At 38.9% G+C, this 21,223-nt stretch overlaps 1 protein-coding gene across 1 annotated transcript; it reads left to right on the top strand.

The window, feature by feature from the left end:
* The first annotated feature begins 427 nt into the window (after positions 1–427).
* Positions 428–20,885, top strand: LOC149298742 (coiled-coil domain-containing protein 136-like). Its single transcript, XM_089487073.1, has 10 exons — positions 428–476; positions 1,875–1,964; positions 7,286–7,477; positions 11,329–11,403; positions 12,214–12,528; positions 13,352–13,466; positions 15,577–15,838; positions 16,259–16,393; positions 19,242–19,371; positions 20,878–20,885. Exons 1-10 carry the CDS (start codon positions 428–430, stop codon positions 20,883–20,885), a joined length of 1,371 nt encoding a protein of 456 aa, XP_089343199.1.
* The last annotated feature ends 338 nt before the right edge of the window (positions 20,886–21,223 follow it).

Genomic DNA, 21,223 nt, shown 5'->3' with positions numbered 1-21,223 from the left:
TACAATTAGCAGTGTTTTAATGTTGCTGTTTTTGTTAATAAACATATATCTCTCCAGATTTGAGAATACGAGGCAGATATATTGTATAAGAAATGGTCATGTCTCTTCCATAAGGCTCTAGCAGTATTGTAATAGATTGAGCACAGTTCCCTGTTCACCCCACACAACCTTGTCTGTATTAGCCAGCATCTATCCCTCCTCCCTGCTGCATGCCTCCTCCTTCAGTCTGCTCTTCTCATTACCATCTCTCTCTCTAGGTTCCCAAATCACTGAAATCTGTCTACAGCTTGGATTTCTTATTGTCTGCCTTCACAATTTCCATCCATCCTCTGTCATTTATTAATTTTCTCTCATTCATTCGGTGTCCCTCATTCTCTGTATACACTCTCCTGGTTCCACCTTTCCTTCTCCTGTGTTACACTGCACAATGGAAGATATAGATGGACAGAGTGCAAGCAGAGCACAGCAGATGACAGGTTAGTGATACTGGATTCTGCACCTTTATCTATCTATCTACCTATCTATCTATCTATCTATCTATCTACAGTATCTATATCTCCTTTTGTCTTTTTTCATTCACCTCCTACCTTTTCATAGCTGTACCTTACTATTCTCCTGTCATTATAATAAAATTTTTAAGAGCTACATTATTTCTTAATAGTATCCTAAGTCATGAGATGTTCTTTTCTGAATCCATTACATTGTTGGCATGGATCAAACTAGGCATTATTAATTGGATAAAAACAAGGTTATGTAAAATGGGTCATGTGCTTACATGGCTGCAGCAGAGACCTATACTTAGCTGGTTACAAGATACATGGATGCAGAGACAGTTATTGTTATGGCGGTATTGCGAAGCATCTGGGACTGTAAATTGTTGGAGCAGATTCTCTGCTTTGGCTCAAGTACGCCAGCAGGACATGTCTTAGGTATTTTCTCAGATCAGGCCTTAATTGCCTCTGTGTTATCTAAAAACCTTGCAGAACAACATCTCAGTTTTTATTGACTTTTCTGCTTAAGGGTGCTGTTGAGAACTTTATGGTTTGTTGTAGAATGATTTTGTAATGTCATAAACTCACATACTTGGCTCCAATGGTCATCTACTGGTTTGGGGGATTTGCTCTGAATCATGGAAAAGACTTTGGGAATAGTCAGTAGCAAAAGGACTGTTTGAAGCATTGTACCATTCATTAGACACATATCTAGATATACGTGTAAGTATAATGAAAAAGAAAGCATACTGTATAAAAAAATCTGCAATTCTTCCTTTAGGAGGTCCAAAATAACATTCTATAAAAAATAAATGATTGACTGATTTGGATTGTATATTGAGTTCTAGGCATTGGATACCAATCACATAAATAAAGTGGTGCATTAATTGGTAACCTACTAACTAAATGGTGGAGTAATTCTGTCCTTAAAGGTTATCTTGAGTATCTTACAACCTCCCCATGTCAATACGTTTAAAGATATACTATACAGAGTACATAGTAGATTTCCTTACATGAGTTTTGTTTGACTCTTCTTTCAAAGAAAGACAGCATATTCAAATATTTTAATTCAGAATTAAGTGTGGTTCAGCTGTGGTAAAACCTTACAGCTTGCTGGTATGTTACGTAAATAAACTTTGTCAGATTTGAACATTTTAAGAAGCTTTTTCAGTTTTTATGGTAACAAGTTCCGACCTTTGTGTTACCTAACAAATAATTGTTCCGGGGGGGGAATTTTTTTTTTTTAAATAAAGGAAGCAAAATTTTAAATGATTATAAAATTATATCTGGAAAGGTTTGGGGCATTCAACTGGGATTGTGTCAAACATAAAAGACCAGTGTCCTATGATTATCATAATAGGATCTTTTCTTTCAACCCGGTAGGCTCGAGTCCAGGTTCAGGGAGCTCAAGTCGATGGCTTCCTCAAGCTCTTACTGCAAGGAACCATTCATATCCCAGAGAGCTGCTCAATGGTGAGTGTAAGTATATATTGGCAAAGCACATCTCTCTATGACCAAGGTTATATTATGTTACTTATTAGGATGTGAATCGGGACATATTGTCACTGAATAAAAGCATCTTAGCTTCTCATAATGCAGTGTCCACCTTTGGGTTAAAAAAATGATTAAACTATTTTTTTGTTTATACCCTGATGAGTCACAACTGTTGCTTCAAGCAGCTGAGACTAGTCTATGATATTGTACCATACTGATATTTTTTACTTGGAAATTTCTGTAAGGGTTATGCTGCCCCAGCAATTGTAGTATATGTTATGGGTTGGATGAACTTGAAATATGAATATTCCCCCAAAGTATTTATTACAATTTATACAGCTTATGTGAAGTTGGAGGAGACGTATATTCATGGACCTTGGTCATATAAAGTAGTATGAGTTCTCAAAACTAGTTTACATCTAGTTATAGCCTGCTTGCATCTGAACAGTTTTTAGCTACTTATCAAAATAATTTAAATAGATCCCATGTGTAGGAGGAGTGTTCAAGGGATAGAAATAATTTGAATCCCCGATTATCCATATTAGCATTGTGTCATTACTAATAGCAGGATGGAGAAAATGGAAAAATCTCAAGTTAGGAAATTGGAAGTAGATAATATATATAATTATTTTATTCTAATAATTTTTATTTGAACCTTTCTTTTTAAAATTAAGGCACTATGAAATTACAATGTACTATCCGTCCAGAGCCTGTGAACAGTCATGATAATTGTGGTTAAATTTAGAGTTGCTGCTTTTAATTGCAGTTCCTCTTTCCATTTAAAGTCATGGTCTTGCAAAGCAGTCTCAATATTCAGCAGACTGGAATGCCTTGGTTTGAAATGTTTCTTTGTTGTATGTTGTATATTTAAATAGCATCATTGACTATAGGGAAGATATAGCAACCGCAGTAGACATTCAAATGGGGAGTGTAAGTACTCATAATTGTTCTTAGATTGGGGTTCATCTCCTGGTCTTTTCTGTCACTATTTTGCCCCAAAGTTTTCTTTATTCAGATTTCTTTATCATGTGCACTTGTGCAGATACTTGGAGATGGGTCAGTGGTATGGGACAAGCAAAGATAGATCCAGGGCTTGGCTCATCAAGATCCAGAGTATCCTAGGACATATACTACGCAACAAGTTAGGCCTATGCTGGTTAGCCAGCTCTACAGACTCTGTGTTTATAGATAATACTGTATAATTATCGTTGTTGTAGCAAATTCATACAGATATCTAGGGCTGTTTGTAAGGCTTAACAATTATGGGGCAGTCCGCTGTGACGCAGTCTGTGCAGTAGGAGCGGACATCCATCCCCCAAGGGGCTGAAAGTCTTTCTTAAAAAGTAGCCTCGCTTATCAGCTGCTAAATCATCACGTTTACTTTTTGTTATTATTCCAGTGGAATCCATTCCATTCTTCCACAAGTTTTACTCATTCTCATTTCTGCCTTAATCTTCAAAAATATTTACAGTTGCTTTAAAACCCTTTTCTGGTATGAAATGGGTTAATGTGGGAAGATCCTGCATTTCATAGCTTGTAACGTAATGCAATTTTTGGACAGTATATGATCGTTAGATGCAACATATCATGGTGAGTAGTGGGTTCTAAGATCTATCAGTACACATGAAATAAGACTTTCTTGATCCAGCAAGTGTGCTTTGGTATTGTATGTTTCCTTTGTTTTTGGGAAATAGCATTGCAATAACTGGTGCTGTACATGTCTGTGAAATGACACGTTAGACACAGGCAAAAGGAAAAGGAGAATATGCAGCAGCGTGGAATATACTGTGTATTTGGTGCAATGCAGAGTGAAATGTATTATTCATCAGGAACTCTGGCTTAATATCATAGACAAACTCAGAGACTTAGCCCTCCCCAGTATTCTCAGATACCCTGAATCTCAGAAAATATGAATTTCTCACTTTGCTCAAAAGTTTAGCACACAGAGGCAGCCATGTATAAAACCGGTGTACTACGTGTTAAAATTAAGATTAAAAAAGTTTCTGTAGAATGAGATGCAATGGTCTGTGTAACAATACAGATACAGATAAAATGTGGTTCTATTTACAGAAATGTTCTCTTTGTGACACATGAAAGATATTTGCTGTTTCTTCCATCTGTCCATTATGCATAGCGGAGGTGTGACCGCCTTCACAGCTGTCAGCTCCCTCTTACTGACAGATAGAAAAAAACCAACCATACATGCATAATGCCTCTCCACAAAATACACAGTCATATTCTTACTAAACGAAGAAGAGGACAATGAGCAGAGAAATAAGAAAAGTGGAACTGTGTACGTGGGGAAAACTGTGTTTAAACAACTCTAAACCATTTTCCTCTTGTATCCTCTAGACCAGACATGTCCAAAGTCCGGCCCGAGGGCCGATTGCGGCCCGCGTTCCGGACTGATAAGGCCCCACACATAAGTTGCCCAAATATAGATCTGGTTTTTTTTTTATATTAAAGGCAGAGTGATTTAACATCTGTTTAGATTTGTCATCCAAGTCACAAAATAAAAACTATGCCGTTTTCAATAAACTTTGCATAAAATAGTTAATTTGCATTTAATTTTAATGGTACAAAGAATGTCAGACAAAATGGTCGGCCCTCGCACATGTTCACTTCATCAAATCTGGCACTCTTCGAAAAAAGTTTGGACATGCCTGATCTGGACTGTAAGCTCATTTGAGCAGGGCCCTCCTCACCTGTAGTTTCTGTAAGTCAAATTGTTATGTTATATACTACTTGTTGCGTCCTGTCTACCCATTGAATTTGATGGCACTATATAAAACAATAAATAATAATACTAACTTGAGTATACATAAAATAATTGAGTATACATAAAATAATTGACTATCCCTTGGTACTCGGTCCTCCAGGTAACTCACTAACTGCTAGTTACCAACTGTCCTCAAGACAGTCCTGGGATTTGGGAGCTTGTCCCTGTACTTTCAGCAGTTGTGGATGTCGAGTGGATGGCCCGTTGGAGAAGATCACAGATCTCCCTCTAATCAGCCCAAATTTAAGGGAAGTTCTGTCAGACCTCTGCTTTAGAGCTCCAGAACACTGTGGTGGCAATTGACGTCATATCCCGGCACTCAGCATGGAAGCCACGCACACAGCAAGGATGCACAGCACTGGAGGTCTGAAGAAACAGATCTAACAGGACTTAAAGACAAAATATATGGAGAGAAAGGGGGGTAGATCATAGTGAGATAGGGGGGATGGCAGATGGGAAGAATAATTTTGTTTGCCATCTACCTGAACTAATAATTAATTGCTGCAAGCATATTTATGTCTTCAGCTTATGTTTATATACCTCCATCTTATATTATGAGAAATATATATACTTAGAAAATGAAACTGCAATTATTTGTTATAAATATTATAAGATGGGGTGTGTGCATCTTTTGTTTTTAACCTTTTTGAGAATAAGATGCTGGGAAAACCATTTTCCTTTTTGTGGGATACTGGGATATACAGTATATGTATAATATATATATATATTATATATTAGTATGTGTGTAGCGGGTATGTCAGTGTGTTAACATGTGTCTTTGTCTTGGTATGTTTTTGTGTGTCTGGGTATGTTATTTGGGTATTTTAGTGTGGGTATGTTAGCGTGTGTGTCTGGGTATGTTACTGAAAGTATGTGTGTAAATTAGCGTGTGAACATGTGTCTTTGTGTATGTTTATGTGTGTGAGTGGGGTATTTTAGTGTGTGAACATGTGTCTTTGTCTGGGTGTGTTAGTGTGTGTGATTGTGTTAGTTTGAGTGTCCAGGTACATTTGTGAGTTTTAATCTGCATCTCAATAAACTAAATTATGCTCAATATGTGGGTTGGACTGTGGGTGGAACTTTGGGGGCAGTGGGTGTGGTCAAGTTTCAAGTAAGTAACCGATAGCTGTGCTGCAAAGTGTCCTTGGACATTTTTAAAAAAAAATATTGGCAACTATGCTTCTGAATGGCTAAATGGGGTCAGTAGCTGTGGAAAATTGTTTGTTCCAACTCCAGGAGAGACTAGCACAAAAAGTTAATACATTCACATCTATGCATTCTAATTTTCTGTTCTCTGCAAAAGGTGAGGTAGGTTGGAATTTTCATTCTATTCAGTACTCTTTTTTTTTTTTGTCTGCCAGCTAAACAATACCTCAAGGCTAAGTTTATTAACTCTCTGGACACGATGCTGTTTGTAAAACAACTTGCTGGTTCATTAGGCTGAATTCAAACCGACGAAGCCCAGAATGAGCTGGAGACTTAACAGTCAGCCAACTAACACATAGGGACATGAAAAAGGATATTATTTACATGAGTGCTGGATTTTACATTGAGTGGTTGTTCAGCCCCTGACATTTTACAGTAGTTTTTAGTTTTATTTCCCCCCAAATTGTACATACTTTTAGCGTCAAATGGCAAATGCGTAAAAGTGACAAATGGTAGAATTATATTTTAGTTTAAGGGGATTTAAGGAATACAATATATATATGTATATATATAAGTGGCAGGTGAATTGCAACATTGCAAGAAATACGGTATGTTGTCTTTTTTGATAGGGCTAACAGTGTCTATCAGGACATATGGGTGAATGGTTTAAAATGCACTTATAGACCCAGTATGTCCATCATTGGTATTGCTGTTAATTTGGATGCCCCAGCTGTTAGAGCACGATACCTTGAGACAAACATTGTTTGTTTCCACCTTTCAATGCCGGCCATGCACATGCTAAAAAATTGTGGCCCGCCTCTCACAGGTAGAAATAGGTCCTTACTCCTGGCTATCAAAGGGTTAAATTATGTTTATATCAAAGAAAAAAATAAATTATGTCTGATAACCCGTTATTGTGGATACATTTCCTTTTGATTTCACCAAATATATTTTATAATTTATGTTACTTTGCCTATACCTTGTTTGAATCAGGTAAATAAAAGCTTTAAATGTCCCTGTATTTGATTTTAAAAATCCAAAAAGCATAGTATTAATGCTAGTAATATTATTATTATTATTATACTTTATTTATAAAGTGCCGACAGATTCCGCAGCACTGTACAAGATGAAAATTTTACAGATAACGACAAGTACAATACAGTAATTGACATACAGATACAAGAGGAATGGAGGGCCCTGTTCCCATGGGAACTTACAATCTAGGTGTTATCTATTAAAATGTAGATAAGAAACTGGATGCAAATAATCATTAAATGATGAATAATTATAGAAGTCTCTAGTATTAAAGAGCCCAACATATATAGATTGCTGGAAACCAACTCCATCAATGTGACATTAACTTTTCTTTTCCCAGATTCAGAAGATGAAGAGCCACCTGACCTTGAGTCAGAATCCGGAGATGTTGCCAGTGGGTCTGAAGGAGGTTCAGGGAGTATCATCTTGGATGGCCAAGATCTGAGAACCCAGATCATCCAACTGCTGACGGAATTGGAGGAGACAAGAGAGCTGGCACTGAAGCATGAAGACAGTTTCTTGGAGATGCAAGGTACACCTGGTGACAGACTTCTTGAATACAGCTAGCTTATGTAGATTTGAGTGTCAGATCAGAAGATCTGAAAGATTAGTTTGGTCACTGTGAAAGGATATTTGGCACCAACACTTTGCCTGAAGTGCATACATCCAAAAGCAACCTCTACATGCGTGGAGCTCATTGGCACCACTAAAAAAGCTTCTTGTCGGGCTTACAGTAGGTTCTGACAAGGTATTTTAGTCACAACATAACTAAGCTCCACAGAGAGAGGGGTGTACATATTTAATGTTGAGAAGTGAGCATAAATTATGGGAATAGCTGATGATTTTCCTAACTTTTATTCTAGTTAAACAAGTCCTATTGAAATGTGAAAGATCTACAGCAAAATATATCCCATGGGGCTGGCTAAGACCTTGTGGTCACCAAGGGAAGCAAAGATCAATGGCTAAATGGTTGTCCCACACACTTTGGATTTTGCTTTTTCACCATTTTTCACCCTGGGTCCATTCGTTGTCTCTTTCATTACCATGTCAGGCTATTGTTTTTTTTTGTGTTGTTTTGTTTTGGGATGGGCATTGGGATCAGAAATGTTATGCCTGTTGGTTTGTTGCATGTTAAAGTAAACATTTTGGAACAGCAATATAACTGTTGTGATATTACTGATATACTTGTGGCACAGAGTGCTTCTGCAGCCTGTTATCTAATGAAATCTGCTCTCGATTCTGCAACAATCATGCGTACCTGTCCAGCTCTTATGCAAGGGTTACCATGGAAACCAGGAACATGCCCAAGTGTAAAAAAAAAAGGCAGCTTAAAAAAAAGCCTGATGAACAGTACACCCATGACTTCTACATAGCAGAAAAAAAGACAAAATAATACATAAACTACAGGTACATACTAGCATCTTAAAGCATTTATTGTCCACCAAACTTGCTTGAGGTAGCCAATTAGTGGCTGTGATTTCTACTCAGGGGTCTTAATCAACTCTCACCCACTGGCAGTAAGAATATCACATACAAGGAGATGTGTTCAGTTGGTGAGCAAGCAAATTAATGTGGGGGGATTCTGCAGAGGGGGACACCACAGAAATTTAAAGCGACCTCTCTAGTGCATTTAAGGGCAGGAGTGTTCCTTTAATACACAATTTCAGTTACTATACAGTAACACTGTCACTTAGCAAAAATAATATTTTGATAATACTATACAAAAGTTAACCAAATACTTCAGACAACTATTTAGCCATATAATTGGTAAATATATCCCCTTAAGGGCAGATGATGTAATATTGCTCTCCTGCAAAACTGTGACTTAAAGCCAAGGAAATAATACTACATCCTCCTCTATAGTCAGACGCAGGAAAACCAGTAGCAACCAATAGGAGGCGCTTTCGTGCATGTGATTGCTATAAGAGTCAATCGCATGCACGTTGCCAATGGCTATATCTGGCAACATTGCTTTGGCCGTGATCCCTGCATCTCTCTGCTTCATATTGATTGTGTGGCAGAGAGCCAAAGGAGACTTATGGGGTGAGTGAAAAATGTTTTATTAAAAAAAAATGGCTTTCAATCTGCTTGATCATAATTATTTACAGCTACCTAAAGGTATCATCAGAAAGTCCCGCGGCCGCTCGAACCCAAAAGGGTCAAACTGAGGGGAAACTGGTTTGGACGGTGAAGAACTCTTCTGAGGGCTTTCTATTGTGGCGACACTGTGTCCTATCCTGCAATATCGTCTCCTCTGATACATTGTCCTGCAAAAAAATTGGCAGAGTTGGTGGGCTGAATGGATCTTATCTGTAAAATGTTATGTTTCTATTCTTACCACCTTAATTCCATCCAAAACCACTGTTTGTGCTTTTGTTGCTCTCTCATTCTCTCTCTCTCTCTCTCTCTCTCTCTCTCTCTCTCTCTCGTGCTCTCTGCAAATGTCTCCCTACCATCTCTGGCGACCGCTTCTGTGGTCTCCTTTTACACATCTCCCCATTTTCTCTTGCCTCTTCTTGTTCTACGGTCGCTTTTCCCCAGTATCCGCTCTATTATCCAGGTACCTCCCCAAACGGTGGTGCCTTTGTGCACATCCTCTCTCTGGATTGGAGGAACGGGGAGTGACTGTCCCAGTGGTAAATGCCGTGGGCAGAATATTGCAGACTGATTTTTGGAGAAAGAAAAGCAGTCCTGCATTTCTCTATATGGATCCGTATGCGCTCCTGGTGGCAGATACTCAAGAGAAGTAGACAACGAATGAAGACCGAAAAACAAGAAGGAGATGGAGACACAGAAGCAATGAGGCATAGCATAGGCTTAGTTGGCTGTGTGGCAGTGCCACAGATCTGAGGTCTAGCTAACAGATGTACTCAATTATAAGTCAAGGTTCTTTTTTTCAGAAAAAAATCCTAGGTTTAGAATCCAGTGCAGTATGTGGACACTGCTCAGAATTATTACGTTTCAACCACACACATTGTTAACAGGTGTATAAAATCAAGCACATAGGCATGCTATCTTAATAGATAGTAGAATGTGTAAAACTGAAAAGCTTAGTGGATTTCAATGTGTTTAAGGACACCTTAAACATAATTATATAAAACCAAACAAAAGGTGGACTCTTGCCTTCGATAAGAGCTGAAACACTGCTCACATGCTTAAGGTGCCCTTATTGGTGTTCTTCTAGCATTAAATGGAGAGGTCTCTCCCCACAACCATGAATAATACAAGAAAGAAGAAGAAGCCCATTTAAAATATAAGTTTAATGTTTTATATACGTTTAATGTTTAAAAAAATGTAAAAATCAATATCAGCTTACAGTATAAATGGTGAATGTCTGTGCAACGTCCATTGGTTGTTGGCAAGAGAGTTCTTTTATGCGACTCCTGGTTCTCACTGAGTATGTGTGCCAAACATCACAGATTGTGTCTCTCTTCTTCGGATGAGGACGTACATTCATATATTAGGTTTCACTTGTGCAAAGCTTGTTCAGAACACCTAATTATAATAAGAGGATGATTGCACTATGAATGTTTTTTTTCCTTTATGTTCTGTACAAAATTAATTGGAGATTTAATACATCTCATTTGACCAGAAAAATGGAAAATTTTATTAAAGGGGAAGTTTCCACATTTTATGTTGTGCACGACACCTGGGTGTTATGTCATCTTGTGTATTTTATGGTTATATTGAACACGTAGTGAGGTGTGTTTAGAGTGATTGCAGCACCTCAACACACAATTTAAAGTATATAAAAATATAAGTTTAATGTTTTATATACGATTAATGTTTAAAAAAATGTAAAAATCAATATCAGCTTACAGTATAAATGGTGAATGTCTGTGCAACGTCCATTGGTTGTTGGCAAGAGAGTTCTTTTATGCGACTCCTGGTTCTCACTGAGTATGTGTGCCAAACATCACAGATTGTGTCTCTCTTCTTCGGATGAGGACGTACATTCATATATTAGGTTTCACTTGTGCAAAGCTTGTTCAGAACACCTAATTATAATAAGAGGATGATTGCACTATGAATGTTTTTTTTCCTTTATGTTCTGTACAAAATTAATTGGAGATTTAATACATCTCATTTGACCAGAAAAATGGAAAATGTAATTAAAGGTGAAGTTTCCACATTTTATGTTGTGCACGACACCTGGGTGTTATGTCATCTTGTGTATTTTATGGTTATATTGAACACGTGGTGAGGTGTGTTTAGAGTGATTGCAGCACCTCAACACACAATTTAAAGCTGATTTAGCACATCGCTCAAGGTGTGAATCACTATTATACAGTGTGCGCTTTTATACATAAATTTTGCTTGTTGATAATTTTACAAACATCTCTACACATTTTGCAACTTTGACCGCTGACCACTGAATTTCAGGTATCCTGGAGGAAGAGAGATTGGCCAGTGCACAGCAAGCAGAAATCTTCACCAAGCAGATTCAGAGGCTTCAAGGTATCAATTACTATATCAATACAACTATTTATTACTAGCTATATGTCACATAGACATCTTTTGTGATAATGAACATCGGACAAGTCTCTTCCCCTTGGAGCGCCTAATACTGTGAGTGTTGTCGTACAGGGTTTTTCTACACCAAGGGTCTTATCCTACATCACTAAGAGAGACACATTGGGCCTCTAAGGTAAATCAGGTTCTGGGCAAAAGTGCCTCCTGTCCTACAGAGTCTTTGCCAGGATTATCTTTGTATAGTCAGTCCACAGACATGCTAGGGTAAGATCAGAAATAGGTGTGGATATCCATAAGGATGCAGAGGGTAGTTGGAAACCGTGGGACTGCAACCTGGTGACTGTGAATAAACTAAGTGAGATGGGCACGGGGGGGTCTCGTAACACCCTTCCCGGGATGTTCGCCAAGCTGGAGCTGACTGACGGTAGGAATATCACACGTATGGAAATGTGTTAGCCGAACATCTCCTGCATGGAAAATAGCTTATGAGGGAGGGCAGGCAAAGGGGCACATTAAAATGGGGAATTCTGCAGAATCTCCCCCATGGATTTGCAATGGGGGCACCATGTAGGTTTAAAAATTCTTCTGTGCCATAATATGCTTTAAAGTGCAAAGGGCATCTGGAGTGTCCCTTTAATGTAAAGAACCGCAGTAAGTTTCCATTTACTTAAACTGCATTATGTGGCCCACAACAGAACATCAACAATACCAGGGGCCCTAAACAGTAGCCCAGCTTGCCCTATCCTCGTACCCCCTTGACGCAGTTATGAAACATGCTGTACGGTCTTTTGGCAGCTCAGTTACGTTCGGTTCAGGAAGAAGTGGACAGTCTGGAGCATGAAAAAGAATGTGAGCTGCTGGAGGTGTCCCAGGAATTGCGATGTGCACAAGAAGAGATAATGTCACTGCGACAGTCTGCAGAAGAAGCAGCAGCTGAGAGAGAGAGTGACATAGCCTCCTTGCAGGAGGAGCTGTGCAGACTGCGTGCTGAGCTTCATGAGCTGCAGGAGACAAGACAGGAGTATGAGATGGAGATAACAACCCTGAGAGCTGAAATCAGCATGAAGAGCTGTACTGGTCATACAGGCCAAGGCCCAGCCTCACTGCAAGGTAACAACAGCATGTGTTAATGCACAGAAAATCTCTGATATGATTGCACTTTGCATATTTGACCAGATACCTTTAATGTATGCATTAAACCTTACTACAGTACTCAAGCTCTAGACTACACTGTCTGTCTCTATCCTCTACCAGTCACTGCTGCATCACTGTCATTTGACAACCAGGTCTCATGCAAAAAGGCTATGATGTAGGGGATACATTCTTGGTTCTTTAGGACCATATTTTTGTGAAGTATCCCCTCCTTCCTTAGTCACAAAGGGGTCAATATCATTTTTTATTTTATATTGTTTTAGGGGTACTGATGAGATGAAGCTATTGGATTGTAAGACAAATTCACAACACTTACACCTACCACCACATTTATACATACCGCTAGAATTCTATTTTAATGTTGTAAAGTGGCTAGGAGAACCCTATAGATCTGGTCCTTTTAGCCACACATTTTACGCCATATCCACCTAATTTGTTATACAGAGATATTATAAAATCTGTGTAACCTTGGACAAACTCACACTGTAGTCAGTACAGACGGTCAGGGCATTAAAGTCCATGCCAGATTATGAGCATATAGTAAGGACTATACCAAACAATGTTGGATCTAAAAGTATAATGGTCTCCATAGACGTTGCCGGCCTCAAACACCCCGTAATGAGGTTGGCATAGGATGGCACAAAACATTGCCTTTGTGCTCTCCACATAGTACTGCTATTACAATAACCTTTTTCTTCTGCGACATGTGCTAATCTACTAACAAAAGTTTGTAATATTGCATATGAGTGTGGGTCACTGTGTATTTCTATACCTGTGAAAGGGGAGCTCCAGTTCTTGCGGGATCAGTGCCAGCATCTCCAGATGGAGCGCAGCATTCTCCAAGAGAGTAACAGTCAGCTGAAGAGCCACCTTCTGCTGCTAGAAGAAGGGGACAGGTACAGTCTTGTTTGCATTATAAGTGGAATCTGCAATTTTGCTTTTAAACTGGGGCCTTGCATGAAGAAATGTGTGATAACTTTACAGAGGGACTACATTGTTATAAACAATCTCTAGTTCTAGGGACTCATGAGCATAACTGGGAACTTGTGGGCAGTCCCACTGGCATTGGTGGGTGGTCATGGTGATGACCAACATCAAAGGGCGTTTCCGCTGATGTTGCGAGAAACAGCTGCATTTTTTAGTAGGGTGTGTCAGCACTCCGCTCCCGTGACCCGGAAGATTTGGGTGTTGACCCAGAGAACGGAGCTTCTCCCAGACTCTCAATGCAAAATCTGGAGAGTTACCAGGTGTGCTCACGAGTAGTCTGTTAAAATGATGTAGGTTTGGTCTTGCGAGTTACAATGTCCTACATGGGTAGGTAGCATAGGGATTGCAATTTGTGTGTAATGTCCTTGCTATGCCTTGGGTCGTGCAGATGCCAGCAAATCTAAATAGGAATAACTTGCACTAACTAAACTTAACTAACTTAACTAAACACATGCATAGTTTTCAGTGCTGAATCCACTTGATTCGGATCTTAAGGTTCCTCTTTAAGTCTTTAAAGATACATGCAGGCCGGGCCAGATGTACAACCATAAGCACACAGACTAATGACAACCCTGTTTTTGAAAACCTCTTTTATGATATGAAACAACCACATATATAAATGAACTGCTACAACTGCTACAAATAAATTTGCATACCAAGTTGCCCTGTCCCTGTAATGAGAGACGTTTTTCCAAAAACTACAAACTTTTGCAGTTCTTTTACAGTAATGGTGATGCTAAATTATGCCCTAGAAGCCTCTCCCAAATGCTGTTTACTTTATGTTTATGGAAACTATCAAACATTTCTTTAAAGAATAACAATAAATTTCAGGTCAATACCATGCACTAAAATCTGAAATCAGGGTCATTTTGAGTCATAGACTTTTAGTGATTATGAACTTTTGTTTTATCTTAGTTTCATCCTCCATCCACACATGCCTCATTTTTTCCATGAAGTGTTAAGGGACATGTGGGAGACTATACACATTAGCCTCCACAGTAGATATGTACCCCATTTTATCCATGGACCCACCAGATAGAACCATCCCTGTTTTTATGGATATGGGTCGTAGTCATTCCCAGAGTGTCAAAGTTTATATGACCCTAGAAAACCTTGAATTGTGCTCTGTGGTAGGGGTAGAACCATCATAAATTAAAGAGGACCTCACTAAGGCCACCTAAACATGAATCAACGATACAGATGGAATCTCTTAACCTACTGTACAAAGGATCTGGGAATCTATGACATACTGAGGTTTGTGAGCTCCATACAGGTCAGAAACAAATAAGAAAGGTAGGATCATGAGATGCTCCTAATGCAGAACAATATACATGAATAGATATCTTACCCAGACACACTTACTTAATTTTGCCATCTGTACCTTAGTCACGCTCGTCCATTGTTGATCAACTAGCCCCAGTACTGTAAATATTGGTGCTGTAACTCACTGATGTCACTTTTGCTTCCAAAAGCAGAAGGGGGGTTCTAGGCATTGCTGCCCCGTAGCTCAAGAGTGCGCCCAGGAAGTAACTGGTACGTTGAATGGTCCCATGACCATTATGTACAGTAATGGATTCATATGGCCATGAAATACTTTATGGGATTGTGATATTTTTTTACATTTTTTACATCATTTGCCTATGCACTTATTAGTACATTTCTTTCTGGAAGGAAAGATAGTTACAACAACTCCATAGTTTTCTACTTAGGAAGTTTATTTGGAATTCTGGGAATATCTTTTAAATATTGTTGTAGGAGAGCAAAGATTAGTTCTTTAGGGGAGGTTTCAGTATGGTTGCAAGTTAGTGATCTTTTCCTTTATCAGTATATGTGTATTAATAAAAACAACAGATTAATATAACAATTATGTTTTTATTCATGGCATATATACAGTTTGTGTAAATACGTATATGTGTGTGTTACCAGTCTGTTAATGATAAGTGCCAGTTTAATTGCTTTACTAACCCCAGTATCTGAATTATGCAATGTTAAGCGTACATCGTTATTATTCTGTTACAGAGAAGAAGACACAGATACAGCAGATGGAGTGCATGAGGGGCAACAGGATCAACCACAAGAGCCAGATGGGCACACAGAGAAAACTATCCCACAGTACGATCATTCGAATCCCATCTCAGTAACTCAAGTCGAAGATACACAAGACTTGTCTTTGCCCAGCTTGAACATAAAGAGGAATAAATTCCAGCGGGAGGAAGACCGGCACAAGCTAAATACCCAACTGCATAGTGCCGAGGAAAAAGTGCAACGTGCACAGACTGAGGTCAGCATTGTAACTAACTTGGCAAGATACAAAAAATGTAAAAAGTAAATGAAATACTGCTATGCAGTGTGTCATATCTGTTTAAAAACTCTAAAAAGAAATATGTGCGTAAACTGAGCAGGGGCGTTGATATACTTTTCGTTGGGCCAACTCAGAAAATAATTCTAAATCTTATAGGTTTTCGGGAACTCAGAGGCCTTTTCTTCAAATGGCCATTTCCATTTTTCTTATGTAGCACTGCGTTCACAGTAAATAGTCTTTATATCTTCAGGGCACTGACAATCTCTGTTTTTTTTGGGAGAGCATAATGGGGGAGTTCTCTTCTTCGGATGAAATTCCAGTTATAAAAAGTAATTGTAATGTAGGCATGTGTTAATATGCTGCACCACTAACGCTTTCCTTTCCTACACCCTATGACAGTGTGCAGGGCTTCTCAGTGAGATTGAGGATCTGCAGCAGCGCCATCGCATAAGTCAGGAGGAGCAGGAGAAGCTGCAGGAGGAGCTGAGGCTTTGCAGAGAGGAAATTCACAGGCTGAAGGAGAGTGGTTTACAGGTGATACCAGTACAGCTACTTACTGTCACCCTGCCATGCACTGTTGCTATGCTGTTGCTTACTGTCATCATGCCATGCAGCCTGCCTGCAACACTCTTTATTGCAATTGGCCATGTCACAATGTGCAGTCTCCTACATTATAACCCTCAGTCTTTTGCTACATGCTACTATTTAAGTAATCACGCTGATTACTGAAGATGTGCTACCACATGGGTCTCTCTATTCAATGTTTAGTACCTCTATTTCTGTGGGAAACCCACTCCCAAAAGCACTGGCCCATTAGCCCGTTCAGCATTTTAGCATGTCGATGAAATAATCAGGCCATACCTGGGTTTAGTACTGAAGCCAGCTTCGATGGGATATTGCATTGAGAGGGCACATACCTTTTGCTGCTGGCTGAACATCAGAAAGCAGTCACAGAGAACGTAAGCAAGCAGTGTTTCTAAACTGGGACTGAGAACATTGAGGGAAAAATCCTACAAAGCATGCTTCCCTGCAGCACAGGCCCTTCACAGGACCGCCAGAAAATGGCATTGAGTCCCAGAACTTAGCACAGAGACAATGGAGTACTGGTTATGGGAGTAGGTGGGAGTGTTCTTATGGCTCAAGTGTAGGGCAGAATCCCATATAAATACTACACAAGTAACATAGAAAGAAGACATTTGGTCCAACTATTATATATGTAATGCTTACAATATGTAGCTTCAGCCTGCGTTCTCTTATTCAATGATAGTAAATCAAATAAACTAAAGCAGGAGTTTGCAGAAGAGTTGTGGTTTCAACTCCCTAAATTCATTATGCGTTACCAAGGGGCATCCCTTTCTCTGCAAGGCTGAGGAGGAAATATTCCAACAATGAAGAGCTATTCCATACTGAGCTTTGAGTTCTAAGTAAACATTTTAATATTAAGGCATTTAACTTTTTGGTACTTTAAATTGGGAAAGAAAGCCTTTACTTCATCTTCCTGGGGTAACAATACATTGTCTCGTGGTAATGACAAATACACTTCTACTTTGTGCTACATCCTGTTGTACAGGACTACAGAATATGTTGGTGCTTTTTCGATAAATTAATAATACCAACAATATCCATCCATCCATAGATGATCACACTGAGCATATGTACCTTTCTGGTGATGCTGATATAACCAATATATTTCTCTCTCTCTCTTTGTCTTCCTTGCTTTTTCACTCTGTTGCTCACTTCCCCCAATTCTCACTACTTCACTTTCTTTCTGCATTTTATTTATTTTTTCTTTTGTTCAATTTCTTTCTCACATCAAATTTTCCATGGATTCAAATTACGTTTTCCTCATTATTACTTGCAACGGTATCAAAATTTGTCCTTGTTCTCCACTTATCTGCTGCATCCTATTTTGGCTGTTTACATGTGTATATTTTCTTCCACCCCTCTTTACCTTGGTGTTTACATCCTTGATAAAATCAACTGGTTATGTCCGCATTGGATCTTCATTACATACCACACAATACATTCAATATACTTGGTATTTTATATAACACAACACCTCTCCTATTCCATACCCCGCCATTCTTTATGTTTCTTGTTTTTTGCCCTCACATGCTTTGCATTGTGTAAAAACGTTTTCTAATCAAATGCTCTTCATATTTTCACTTCTTCCATTAATGCCATCTCCGTCACACGTTGCCCTTGATATTCTGCATTTACGTCATGTGCTCCCCTTATTTAACTGCTTTATGTCCATTGGATTCATGCCCCCACTCTTCATCTGTTCTTTCTCGACTCTTGCTGCGTCTTCTCCTCTGGATTTGGACATCTCCTGTGCCCTTCTCTTGGCCCTACCCACGCAATATCCTCTTCCCCCTTATCATCCATTCCTTTCTTTACTTTTGCTTTGTTGTTTGTATGTTGCTTTCATTTGTTCACAATTAAATCTCGTTACAACTCACACATCTTACACTGTCTTCTCTAACATTCATGTGTCCATAATCCTTTACAAATTTATTCCACTTTTACCTGACGGCTGTTTCTCTATCCTGACGTCTCACACTATTCCCTTCATGTTTCTCTGTATACTTTTTCTCTTCTTCCCTGCTCTTTTATCCTCTCTTCCTACATCTCTCAGGCCCCCTGTGGATCTGACCCTCCTGTTCTCTCCCTTCCCCTCCTAGGACTTATTGTTATAGTGGGGATGCTCTGGTGCTGGTGGGCTGAGACGTCCTAGTGCACATCAGGTATTGGTATCCTTGTGGCTCCTTGTGGTACGCACACTTTGCATGGCTTGGAGTGGCTCTGCTGCTATCGCATCCATGCCTGGTGTCATATGTTTTGCCTTTCTTCCATTTCCCAATTATGTTTGTACCCCTTAGAATTTCCCTCCATCCCTTTTCCTTCAACTATCAACCAATCATCTATGTTCTTGCTACAAAGACATGGTTCACTAAGTAACAAATAAAGGATTGCCACAATTTAACTTAGCACAGGGTTTTCCATACCCCTCAGACATTCACAGGCCTGCGAGGCGTTGTTCCCTGAAATCTGAATTAATATTAGGCAATCCTCATCTTTTTTTGTATGCTTTGTTTCTAATTCTGTCCCCATATGGGTTCGGACCTATATGAGTGTGCTACTGTATATTTGACACACATTCTCCCCAGGGACTGTCAAATATTATAATATTAAATAGACAATATTTATACAGCGGTTATATGTAAATATTTGCCATAAGGGGAGCTCTAGAGGTGATTTAAATTAGCACAACATGTATATTTAGCAGTAGAATAAATTATGTCAAACAAAAGGTTATAGCTATATGTTTTACCAATATGATATATGTATGTGTTTTAGAAAGTAATATAAAATGTTATAGCTGGTGCAGTTGAGTGCCAGGTGGAGGCCTGCTACTGCTCGGATATCACATTATATCCCAATAAGTGATGCAGCCACAATGGAGAAAAAGTCTGTGGAGAGGCTATGCTGGCTGCTTAGAGGCCCTGAAAGTAAGCCTGGGCACAGGCCAGTTGCCCTTTTCGGCCCTGCATTAGAGGTGGTCAACAGGATTTATCAAAACTTCCTATAATTTTACCTATTCTTTTTCATTCGGTGTAATGGTTTTGAAGATATTTTGTTAAATGTAAGAGACTAATGTACAATAGGAAAGCTGTGGTCTTTGGCAAATGGTGGCCAAACCAGCATATCTAATCAATTAAATGCTGTGATGTTAACTCTCTTCTCCTTATCAAAATTTTGTTTTAAAAGTTATTAGAAATAACTATTATTGCTGTAAAAAAAAAACCTGGACAAGGAAATAAGATTTGCTACTTAACGTTATTAATTAAACATGCAACTCTTGTTTTATTTGAGTAGGCAACAACAACAACAAAATTAACTGATTCTTCAGCCTTAGATAAAAACTAACTGGACCCCTGTGTAATTGAATAATGAATAACTGATGCACTGGAGTATTGTTTTCAATGGGTTTAGGGGCCGCCCATTGTCCTAAAGGGGTTCATGCACATGGTTTTAGAATGAGATGCCCAACAATCTCATAAAGGTGTGATGGTCAGGTGTCCACCTACTTTTGGTCATATAGTGTCCATGCTGTTCATCATACCATAATTTACAGTGTTACAAGCTCTGCATCATCTATACCAAAGATTGACTCAATATTGTGTTAATTGCTGCTGCTTTACTTTTCTGTGTCATGGTTTTGAATACCATTTCCGTTTCACCCTGTGAAATAGTATTCAAAATAGTGATAATTGGTTCCCCATTAATTGTTATATTCTGTGGTGGATTACATGCTTTCCTGCACACATAGTTTCTCTTCAGTCTCATGCCCCGTTTTGTTTTTCTCTCCCTTCCAGGCTGCTCTGTGGAATCCACTCATGCTCCTGGCAGTGGCAGCGGCTGTTGTGTTACTGTGTCCAAGCCTGAGGAGAGGTCCAGACTGAGAGAGGATGGCAGCAGCACATACGCCATTTGCACACAGATCAGTACGGCACACCATACTTACACAACGTGATCCAGAATATCATGTGAATAGAACGCAGCTTACGTCTACACAGCTCCATGTTGCACATCACTACAATGCTATATTTCAACAACATGCATACATTGCATATGCAACACAGTATGACATTGAACACAAATGTTTTCACAACTTGACAACATTTCGGGGTCTATTAACTAAGCTGTCTTGAAACAAGCTAACAATTTGCCATCTGTAAGATATAAGCTTTTTGTTCAATTACTGAATCTGTGTAGTTCCATGTGATTTTGTAATTGTGCATGCTCGTAACACAATATCCATATACACATAGATTTTAGGCTGTAAGAGTGGCATTCCCTTGGAAATCCACACCCTGATTTAAGCCCAATGAAGTACGTCGATGTTGATCTTTTATTAGAGAGAAAAAGGAGTGGTATTATAGAGGATACTAAACCAGCCATTTGAAATGTTTTATTTTGCATTTTTCAGAATGTTTTATTTTTCTCTGTTTCAGATTTATGAGTAAGCTCCATGGTCTATATTGAACATTGTATCTTTCAATACCAAGTAAAACTTAAACTCACTCATTAATAACATGCACACTCATACATTGATCCCATGACAAATCCATGGTGCTGCATAAGATCTCTGAAGCAGCTTTAAGAGTAAAGAAATGAGCAAGCCCTGGTGGTAAAATAACAAAAACTATTACACTTCCTCAATAAAACCAACTGGCCAAATAACAAAATATATTCTACCCTGTAGAAGTTTGAAATTATCGCAGGTTGAACTGTTATAAACGATAACAGGAAGCAGATAGAGTCACTGAAAATGCTTTCCCCTTAGCACGCTTACACCCT

Source organism: Sceloporus occidentalis, unplaced genomic scaffold (genome assembly GCF_023333645.1).
Source record: "Sceloporus occidentalis isolate IW3139 unplaced genomic scaffold, rSceOcc1.0.p SCAF_31, whole genome shotgun sequence".
Classification (NCBI taxonomy): domain Eukaryota; kingdom Metazoa; phylum Chordata; class Lepidosauria; order Squamata; family Phrynosomatidae; genus Sceloporus; species Sceloporus occidentalis.
The sequence above is the reverse complement of the archived record's forward strand: the minus strand, read 5'-3'. Positions and strand labels throughout refer to the sequence as shown.